At 42.9% G+C, this 10,934-nt stretch overlaps 1 protein-coding gene across 8 annotated transcripts in view; it reads right to left on the minus strand.

The window, feature by feature from the left end:
• Window positions 1-10,928, minus strand: part of USP48 (ubiquitin specific peptidase 48) — a 103,110-nt gene extending 92,182 nt beyond the window's left edge. For all 8 annotated transcript variants that reach the window (XM_021714836.1, XM_021714835.1, XM_021714839.1 and 5 more), the window contains exon 1: window positions 10,730-10,928. In XM_021714836.1, coding sequence (XP_021570511.1) covers window positions 10,730-10,863 — 134 coding nt within the window. In that variant the 5' untranslated portion in view covers window positions 10,864-10,928. The remainder of the gene's footprint in view (window positions 1-10,729) is intronic.
• Window positions 10,929-10,934: the final 6 nt, after the last annotated feature.

The following is a 10,934-nucleotide window of genomic DNA, read 5'->3' on the forward strand; positions in this document are numbered from 1 at the left end:
AAAAAAAAAAAAAAAAAAAAGTAGTCAGGTGTGGTGGCACGTGGCTGTAGTCTCAGCTACTCAGGAGGCTGAGGCAGAAGGATTGCCTAAGCCCAGCAGATCAAGGCTACAGCGGCCGTGATTGTGCCACTACACTCTAGCCTGGGCAACAAAGTGAGACTCTGGCACACAAAAAAAAAAAGAAAAAGAAAAAAAAATTTCATGCCACTTTCACATTTTTTTTAAAGAAAACAGTCAGACAAGCAAATGATATCTACTTATAAGGATGCTCAGAATATTAAATGAGCTTAACAAAGAAAAGAAGGAAGAGGAGGGAGGGGGTGGAGAGGAGGGACAGGACAAGAAAGGCAGGCAGGCAGGCAAATGCCCAGGAGGAGAATAGTTAAATACTTTGGGGTATGTAAAATTGAGTATTATACAATGACTAAACATTTTTTGGTAAAATATAATGTCCTGGAGAAAAAAATTATTTATATTAAGTTTAAAAATATCTTTATAAAATGCACATGTAACATGATATTTTGTTTTTATGTATATATAGAAAAATCAAAAGGAATTATATTAAAATATCACAACCTGTATTCTCTGGGTGGCAGCTTTTATTTGACATAGTTCAAGTCAATAGTGAGATGTGACTTCTAAGAAATCCAATGTAACTATATTTTATTTTAGCTTATCCACACCTCTCAATTAAGAGTACACACCAGCGAATATAACAGACACAAAAAGACACAAGAAATATATATTGTGCCATCTTGGAACCTAAGTTTCAATTAGTTTTACTTTTTAAAAGTTTAAATTTTTAGAGGAAGGGAAGGAAAAAAATTTTTGCAGTGCACAGGAAACAAGAATTTTTGGATTAAATATTGGACAACCCCCTTAGGTGCCCTCCCACTGTAGAAGTTTTTCAGTCCCCTTAATAAATCCTGCTTTTAAAAAAAATGAGGTTTTTCCTCCTTTGTATTTCTTTGTAGGATTGTCCTAAATAAAAGGCCTTTTCTTAATGATTAGATCACTAACTTAGGAAGCAAGAATAAATAAATGAGGATTTGCAAAAAACGAAAGTCTCAAGTCTATCAGTCAACTTCAACATGGCAAAAACCTCCAGTCCTACAGAGACTTAGTAGCATACTGGCCCCGACTGCTGCTTGCCAGAAGTATGCTGGAAAGGATGTAATAACTGCAGACTCTCCAAAAGAGTTCCTAAGTTTCATGAACACAGAACTGGCTGCTTCCACAAAGACTCAGAAGGACCACATGACCTCGACTGCATGAAGAAATTGGGCCTCAACCATTACCAGCAGCAAGATTTCCAAGAATTTCTTAATCTCATTGGCCCCATGGCCGTGGCTTGTCGTAACCCATGACTATCACAATTACCTATTCCCAGAAGCAAATCTAAGGAGCCCTTGGGCCTGGCCTCCAAACTCACCTCCTTTCCTTCTATCCTCCCAAACATCATCTCCTCCTCAGGGCACCTGCACACCCTGAGCCTGCCACACCCGCCACCCCATGCAGCTCACTTATGTAGTGAAAAAAAGTATTGTTTTTTAAAACACAAACAAGGTGTCATCACTTGTTTAATTTTAATTAACTGTGTGTTTGTTTTTTCTATGTATGTCTTCCCTTTTTTGGTAAGAGCTGTTACTTCACTAGCATCTGATGTGTTTATCATTAATAGTCATTCAACCCTCTTCTACTTTGCTGAGGTCACAGAGAACCGGTAACCCTAAATTCTTCCATGATCTTCCTTAGCAACTGACAAAAATAAGTAATCAATTCCGGGTTGACTCAGACTAAACTACAAAAGCTAAAGCAATAAAGTTTATAGAAGGTGATACAAGTGAATATCCCGGACTTTGAGGAAGGTAAAGTTTTTTTTGGAAGGTGAGAAAGCAGAATTTATTGAGAAGACAGAAAAGCTCCCACTGCAGGAAGGGACCCGAAGAGGTTGCCCAGTAAAGATTTCTTAAATGACATTCACACACGCAAACTTCTATTCATCAAAAGATGGCATAAACCGGGTTTGGTGGCTCAGCCTGTAATCCCGTGCTTGGGAGGCTGAGGTGAGTGGACTGCCTGAACCCACGGGTTCGAGACCCGCCTTGGCAACTTGGCGAGACCTCATCTCTACAATAAATCAAAAAAATTAGCCGGGCGTGGTGGCAAGTGCCTGTAGTTCCAGCTACTTGGAAGGCTGAGGCGGAAGGATTGCCGGAGCCCAGCAGGTCAAGGCTGCGGTGGCCAGGAGCGTGCCACTGCACTCTAGTCAAGTGACAGAGTGAGACTCTAACTCAAAAAAAAAAAAAAAGATGGCATCAAGAACATAAAAAGGGCCGGGCTGGGTGGCTCAGCCTGTAATCCCAGCACTTTGGGAGGCCGAGGCAAGTGGATTGCCTGAGCTCATGAGTTCGAGACCAGTCTGGCCAATAAAATTAGCCAGAAGTAGTTCCAGCTACTTGGAAGGCTGAGGTGGAAGGATCGCCTGAGCCCAGCTGGTCTCCAGGCTGTAGTAGCCGTGAGCGTGCCTGCCCTCCAGCCTAGGCAATAGAGTGAGACTCCAACTCAAAAAAAAACACACAAAAAATTAGCCAGGCATGGTGGCTCACGCCTGTGGTTCCAGCTACTTAGAAGGCTGAGATGGAAGGATCGCCTGAGCCCAGCAGGTCGAGGTTGCAGTAGCCATGAACGTGCCACTGCACTCCAGCCTGGGTGACAAAGAGAGATGCCGACTCATTTAATTAATTAATTAATTTTATAACTTAAGAACAATTAGAAAAATTCTAAGAGGAATTAAGAAGTCTTACCTTATCAGATATTTTAATTACAAAATAATTAGAACTGTGGTCCCAGTACAGAGATATTCAATGAAATTAATCAATGAAGGAGAATAGGGTTAAGATATAAACCCAAGTACATACAGGAATAAAGGAGGCTTTTTAACTGGTGGGGGGAAAGACTGGATCATTCAATAAATGGTGTAAGACAATTGAGTAGCCATTTGGGGGGGGAAGGATGAATTATTACCTCAATCTTTACATAAAATTAAATTCCAAAAAGACGAAGACTGCATAAAAGAAAACCATCAGCACTAAAGCAAAATGTGAGTGAATATTTTTATAACCTTGGAACTGGGAAATTCAAAAACCATAAAGAAAGCATTCATAAATTTTACCACATAAAAATATCATAAGTTTTAGGGGAAAAAACCAAGAAGATCCAAAAATCTCAAAAAATATCTTCAACCAGTCAACAGGCTCTTGAAAACCAACAAGAAAGTGACCAACAATCGAGAACACAAAAGTCACAGAAGAAATACAAATGGCCTGTAAATACAAAAAGATGTTCAATGCCACCAGCAAAAAAAAAAAATAGGCAAATGAAAATAAGATGCTATTTTTCACTATTAAAATATTGGAAATTGGAATGCCTTGGGTTGGCAACAGGGACATTTATCCTAGGTGGCCGGGTCAAATGGTATGAATTTGTACTATCAAAATTTTAAGCAGTCATGCCCTTACCTCAGCAATTTCTCATCTCGCAATCTAAGTGAAAACACTCACTCAGCACTCAAGATACACATATAGGAATGTCCACAGCATCACTGACTGTAATACCAAAAACTGGAAGTCAACATGGAATTGACCTTTACACAATGAAACACCACACAGCTATTAAAAAGACGAAGATGCCAGGCGTGGTGGTTCAAGCCTATAATCCCAGCACTTTGGGAGACACAGGCGAGAGGACTGCCTGAGTCCAGGGTTTGAGACCAGCCTGGCAACTTGGCGAGACCACGCCTCTACAAAAATCAAAAAATTAGCTGGGCGTGGTGGCAAGTGCCTGTAGTTACAGCTACTTGGAAGGCTGAGGTGAAGGACTGCCTGAGCCCAGCTGGTCGAGGCTGAGGTGGCCATGAGCGTGCCACTGCACTCCAGCCTGCCGACAGTGAGACGAGGCTGAGGTGAGTGGATTGCCTGAGCCCGCGGGTTCGAGGCCCCCCTGGGCAGCGAGACCTCATCTACACAATAAATAAAAAAATCAGCCGGGCGTGGTAGCACATGCCTGTAATTCCGGCTACTTGGAAGGCTGAGGTGGAAGGATCGCCGGAACCCAGCAGGCGAGGCTGCGGTGGCCGGAAGCGGCCACTGCACTCCAGTCTGGGCGATAGAGACTCCAACTCAAAAAAAAAAACAAACATAAAAAAAAATAAAAAAGGACAAAGATAACTTAAGTGGAAGATAGAAAAAAAATGTAATTAAAAATAATAAGGCATTTTAGCTTAAGGATATTCTGATGAAAAAAGGGCAAATATGTAAGATGCTGTACCTGTTGGACATGCCAACTTGTTTCACTACAGTAACCATTTTTACTATCTATATGTATCCCACAACATCATGTTGTATACTTTAAACACACTCGGCAAGATTTATTTTTTTAAAATGTAGATCTACATTCACTAATATGAAAAAGGTGTATTATCAAATAAAAACAAGTTGCAAAAAGTTATGTAGTATATTTCCCCTTCTTTGTAAAACAACAACAATGTCATTTATCTGTCTCATCTGTAAAATACACAGGACATAAAACAGGAATGTAACTTCTGACTTTATCCCAGCGCCACCCTACAACACTAAACCAAGCCCATATCAGGTGCCAAAAAATCCACTGAATAAATGAATACTTAATCCAGTGAGGCATGGAAGAGGAACTCAATAATACTTGTTGAATTTAACAAATACATAGAAAGAAAAAGAAGAAACAAAGAATAGTTACACTATATTACCAGTAGCTAGCTATGAGCCTGGAATTCATCAATTGGTTAAGGACTAAGTCTCATAAGTGTTAATGTGCTAGACAGCAGAAAGATATACAACAATGAACAAGAATCGACCGCACTGGTATTATGGAGCATAAAACACCTAGTAAACCAATAACATACATTAAACTGGTAATTTTTAGATTAAGTAGAAAAAGTACAGCGTGCAATAACAGAGTAAAATAAGCGATCATCTTACATTGATAAATGAAGCTGGGCAGTGGGTACATGGGGATTCACTGTAACATTCTCTCTACTGTACATGCATGTTTAAAAGTTGCCATAATTAAGTTGGTTTTTTTAATGACCAGGCAGGGTGGCTCACTTCTGTAGTCCCAGAACTTTGGGAGACTGGGGCAGGAGGATCGCTTAAGGCCAGGAGTTCACAACAACCTGGGCAAAATAGCAAAACCTCGTCTCTACAAAAATAAAAAAAATTACAGCCTAGGCAACACAGCAAGACCCTGTCTCTACAAAAAGATAAAAAATTAAAAATTAAAAACCCGCTGGGCATGGTGCATATTTCTGTAGTCCCAGCTACTTAGGAGGCTGATGCAGGAGGATCCCTTTAGTCCAGGAACTGGAGGCTGCTGTGTGCCACTGCACTCCAGCCTGGGCAACAGAGTGAGACCCTGACTCAAAAATAATAGCCAGCCAGGTGTGGTGTTGCACGCTTGTTATCCTAGCTACTCAGGAGGCTGAGGTGGGAGGGCTGTTTGAGCTGAGGAGAATACTGTGGATACAGGACTTAATACACACTGCTTTCATCCTGTGATTTCCTAAATAGTGTCAGAGATGTAAATAACAGTCCTGACTCATCTAGTCTTTGATTATGGTCAAATACCTCATTTCTTCACTCTGGCTCTCATAATAAACTGTTGTGTAAAATATAAAAAAGGTGTTGATGATGCTATTAGTTTAATTCCTTAATCTTTTCTTGCAAAGAGTCCAAAGAAATGGTTTAACAAAAGGAGAAAATGAGTAAGACAAGAGCTTTTCTGATATCTAAAGAAAACAACTCAGGTGAGATGCGCTTTCTCAAAACACAAAAAGCAACCAAAATAGTAATAAAAACTAGACTACATCAAAACTAAAAGCTTTTGTACTGAAAATGATACCACCAAGAAACCATAAACCACAGAACCAGAAACAGTATTTGCAAATCATATATCTAATAAGGGACTTGCATGCAGAATATGTAAAGAACTCTTACAACTCAATAATAAAAAGACAAATAAACCAATTTTAAAACAGACAAAGAATTTGAATAGACATGTCTCCAAAAAAGACAGAAGAGGCTGAGTGCAGTGGCTCATGCCTACAGTCCCAGCACTTTTGGGAGGACCAGGCGAGAGGATTGCCAGAGTTCAAGAGTCCGAAGCCAGCCTGGGCAACATAGTGGAACCTCCTCTCTACAAGACCAGCCTGGGCAACATAGTGAGAACTTGCCTCTACAATAAATCAAAAAATTAGCCAGGGCGTGGTTGCACATGCCTACAGTTCCTACTTGGAAGGCTGAGGCAGAAGGATCACCTGAGCCCAGTAAGCCAAGGCTGCAGTGGCCATGATTGTGCTACTGCACTACAGCCTGGGCAACAGAATGAGACTCTGACTCAAAAAAAAGGAGAAAAAGGATAAGCCGGGCATGGTAGCAAGCACCTGTAGTTCCAGCTACTTACTTGGAAGGCTGAGGCAGAAGGATCGGAAGGATCGCCTGAGCCCAGCAAGTCGAGCCTGTGGTGGCTATGAGCATGCCACAGCACTCCACCTAGTGATAGAGTGAGACTTCAACTCAAAAAGAAAAAAAAAGACACACAAAAAAAAGACTGATGAATGGTCACTGAGTACATGAAAGGATGCCTAACACTATTAGCCATTAAAGAAATGCAAATTAAAACCACTATGAGACATCACCTAACACCCATAGCATGGGAGTGAGAAAAAAGACAAACGATAATAAATATAAGGATGTGGAGAAGCCAGGCTCGGTGGCTCAGCCTGCAATCCCAGAGCTTTGGGAGGCTGAGGTGAGTGGACTGTCTGAGCCCGCGGGTTCGAGATATACCTGGGCAACTTGGCGAGACTTCATCTCTACAATAAATCAAAAATTAGCCGGGCAAGGTAGCGCGTGCCTGTAGTTCCAGCTACTTGGAAGGCTGAGGCGGAAGGATCACCGTAGCCCAGCAGGTCGAGGCTGCAGTGGCCGGGAGCGAGCCACTGCACTCCAGTCTGGGTGACAGAGTGAGACACCAACTCAAAAAAAAAAAAAAGGATGTGGAGAAATTGGAACCCACATACACTGCTTGTGAGTATGTAAAACCCAGCATAGCCATTTTGGAAAGCAACCTGATAGTTCCTCAAAATGTTAAACACTGGTTTGGTGGCATACCCCTGTCAAGTCATCCCAAATACTCCAAAGGTTCAGGCAGGAGGATCGCTTGAGCCCAAGAGCTCAAATCCAGCCTGTGCTGTCTCAAAAAAAAAAAGGCCAGGCATGGTGGCTCAGCCTGTAATTCCAGCACTTTGGGAGGCTAAAGTGAGAGGATTGCCTGAGCCCACGGGGTCGAGACCAACTTGGGCAACTTGGTGAGACCTCGTCTCTACAATAAATCACAAAAACTAGCCAGAAATGGTGGCGTGCATCTGTAGTTTCAGCTACTTGGAAGGCTGAGGCAGAAGGATCGCCTAAGCCCAGCAGGTCAAGGCTGCGATGGCCAGGAGCGTGCCCCTGCACTCCAGTCTGGGCGACAAGAGTGAGACTCCAACTCAAAAAAAAACAAAAAAAAAAATTAAACAGTTACTGCATAACCAGCAATCTCACTCCTGGGTATTGCCCAAGAAAAACGAACACAAATGCCCCCACAAAAACCTGTACACAAATGCTTATAGTAGCATTATTCATAAAAGCCAAAAAGTAGAAACAACCCAAATATCCATCAATTGATATATATATACACACATTTTTTTTTGAGTCAGAGTCTCACTCTGTCACCAAGGCTAAAGTGCAGTGGCATACTCACAGTCTCGATCTGCTGGGCTCAGGAAATCCTTTCACCTCAGCCTTCCAAGTACCTGGGACCACAGATAAAAGTCACCACACCTGGCTAATTTTCTGATTTATTAAGAGACCAGGTCTCACCAAGTTGCCCAGGCTGGTCTCTAACCCCTGGTCTCAGGCAATCCTCTCGCCTCTGTGTTGGGATTACAGGCATGCGCCACTATGCCCAGATCAACTGATATATATGTAAAATGTGGTAGATACACACAATGGATAGTGTTCCAACAATTAAAAGAAACGAAACCAGACACCAAGCACGTGAAAAGATGCTCAGCTCATTAGCCATTAGGAAATGCAAATTAAAACCACAAAGAAGCCGGGCTGGGTGGCTCAGCCTGTAATCCCGCGCCTTTGGGAGGTTGAGGTGAGTGGATTGCCTGAGCCCACGGGTTCGAGACTCATCTCTACAGTAAATCAAAAAATTAGCTGGGCGTGGTAGCACGCGCCTGTAATTCCGGCTACTGGGAAGGCTGAGGCGGAAGGATCGCCAGAGCCCAGCAGGCGAGGCTGCGGTGGCCGGGAGCGGCCCCTGCACGCCAGTTTGGGCGACAGAGTGAGACTCCAACTCAAAAAAAAAAAAAAAAAAAAAAACCACAAAGATATATCACCTCATACCCACTAGGATGGCCTAATCAGGGAAAAAAAAAAAAAACAACCAGAAAATACTAAGTGTTGATGACCACGAAGAAAAGCACGAACCCTCATTCATCGCTGGTGGGGATGTAAAATGGTACAGCTGTTGTGGACAAGTTTGGCGGTCCAGTAAGTTAAACACAGAATTACCCTATGACCCAGTAATTCCACTGCCAGGAATAAAACTAAAAAAACTGAAAACAACGTTCAAAAACAAAACCTTGTATGCAAATGTTCAGAGAAGTACAATTCACAACCACCAAAGGGTGGAAATAACCAAAATGCCCAACAACTGATGAATGCATAAGCACAGCACATCCGTACACTGGAATATTGTTCGGCCATAAGAAATAAAGTGCAGACACTTGCCACAGCATAAATGACCTCGGAAACATTACGCTAAGTGAAAGTCAGACACAAAGAGCCACATATTCTACTATCTCTTGTATATGAAATCCCAGAATAGAGAAATACATAGAGACAGAAAGCAGAACAGCAGTACCCATGGGTTAGGAGAGGGGTAAAATCAGAAGTGACTGACTAATGTGCGTTGAGTTTCCTTTTAGGATGATGAGAAAGGTCTGGAACTAGACAGTGAGGATGGTTGTACAACACTGCAAATGTACTTAAAGTCAATAAATCATATCCTTTAAAATGATAAATATTGTTATATACTTTTTACTGCGATTTGAAAAAATGAAGTAGTGATCCATGCTACAGCAAGAAGCCAGTCACAAAAGTACACGACTGTATGATTCCATTCATTTAAAATGTCCAGAATAGACAAAGAGACAGAAAGATCAGTGGTACACGCAGATGCCAAGATAGGAGAAATTTTTTAAAAGAATGACAGCAACAAAAGAAATTAGATCAGTGGATATTTGGAGCTTGGGGTTGGGGGAGAACAAGGAAGGACTGAGTGCTGATCTAATGGTTACAGGGTTTCTTTTGGGGAGGGCAAAAATGTTCTAGAATCAGATTTTGGTAATAGTTGAATGACTCTTTGAATATACTAAAAAACAATGATTTGTACACTTTAAATGGGTGAGTATGCAAACTATATCACAATAAAGCTTCTTTAAAAAGAGCTTGAATATAAATCTTGCAACTGCAGCTTAAAACTCACCTTCTCTATGACACTCCCTTCATCACTACTCCTTCACTTCCGTTAAAATCAGAATCATTACAGTGAACAGTTTACATTTTTTGGAACTCTGGAACCTAACTATGCTGAGAAACTAACTGAAGCGTAATAATTTCTATTATACAGACTTCTGTCATTCCAGTGCTTACTGTTTGGAGTCAGACGCCCAGAACTTGGAATTAGCTCCCTAACTTGTTTCACGTCTCAGACTAGACTTTAAGCTCCAAAGCCGGAGACCATGACTTCCATTCCTTCTGGATCCCCCAGAGGAATGTAAAATCTCCAGAAACCATTTACGAAATAAATGCCTGCTGAAAGAAAGCTACTGAGCATGCCCGGCTTGGCCAAGACAATTCAACAACATTCCAGAACAAAAACTATAGTTCCCGCGTTACAAGGTGGGAGAGGGGAAGAAACAGGCACAAAGCCTAAGGATTCCATCTAAAAGAGAGGATAAAGGACAGGCAAGGCTCAAGGACCAAGCAGAAGTGAAGGACAGCACTTTCACAACTCGAACTTAGAACTCTGCAAGGTCGAGTCAAAACGACCAAAAAAAAAAAATAAAAAAATAAAAAGCTAAAAGATACTAGATTAAAGAGTGAGGGAAGATTAACTAGGGATGCAAAGTACCGATGACGTAGGCTAACCACAGGTTTGTCTAAAACTGTCCTCTCCAAAAATATTACTAAGATGATCAGACCTTTGGCGTCAACACTAACATAAGACACACTGATGGAACTCACTTCCGAGAAGTTCCTTTTTACAAACGACAAGGACGAGCTGCAACCAACATACACCAACAATCAAGGCGTGCTAATCTCTCGGCTCCTGCCTTCATCTCCACCGCCATCTTCTGGAAGGGAATCCAAAACCCTCTCTACAGGGCTTCCACCAGCATCACCTCCGCGCAGAGCCCGCGAAGGCTGCGTTTCCCAGGTCGCGCGGACCGCGGAAGGGAGGACCCTCCCCCTCGCTCTTCAAGTGCACGCAACGGGCTGCTGTCTTCCTTCCCCCACCCTGCCCAGCTCTCCAAGATCCGGCACGGGACCCGCGAGCCCCGGTGCGCGGGCCTCACCTGCACACGCCGCGGATGCAGGGCTCCAGCCAGATGCGGTAGGCAGTCTCGATGTGCTCCTGCGACACTTCCTCGGGCCGCACCGTCTCCGCCCAGCGCCAGGCCGCCTTCTCCAGCTGCAGCCGCGGGGCCATGGCCTTGGCCCGAGGAGCGCCTCCCGAGCCAGGCCGCCGCCGCCACCACCGCCGTCGGCGCCGCCGCCCAA

Source organism: Carlito syrichta, unplaced genomic scaffold (genome assembly GCF_000164805.1).
Source record: "Carlito syrichta isolate Samal-C Ts95f unplaced genomic scaffold, Tarsius_syrichta-2.0.1 Scaffold305805, whole genome shotgun sequence".
NCBI lineage: Eukaryota > Metazoa > Chordata > Mammalia > Primates > Tarsiidae > Carlito > Carlito syrichta.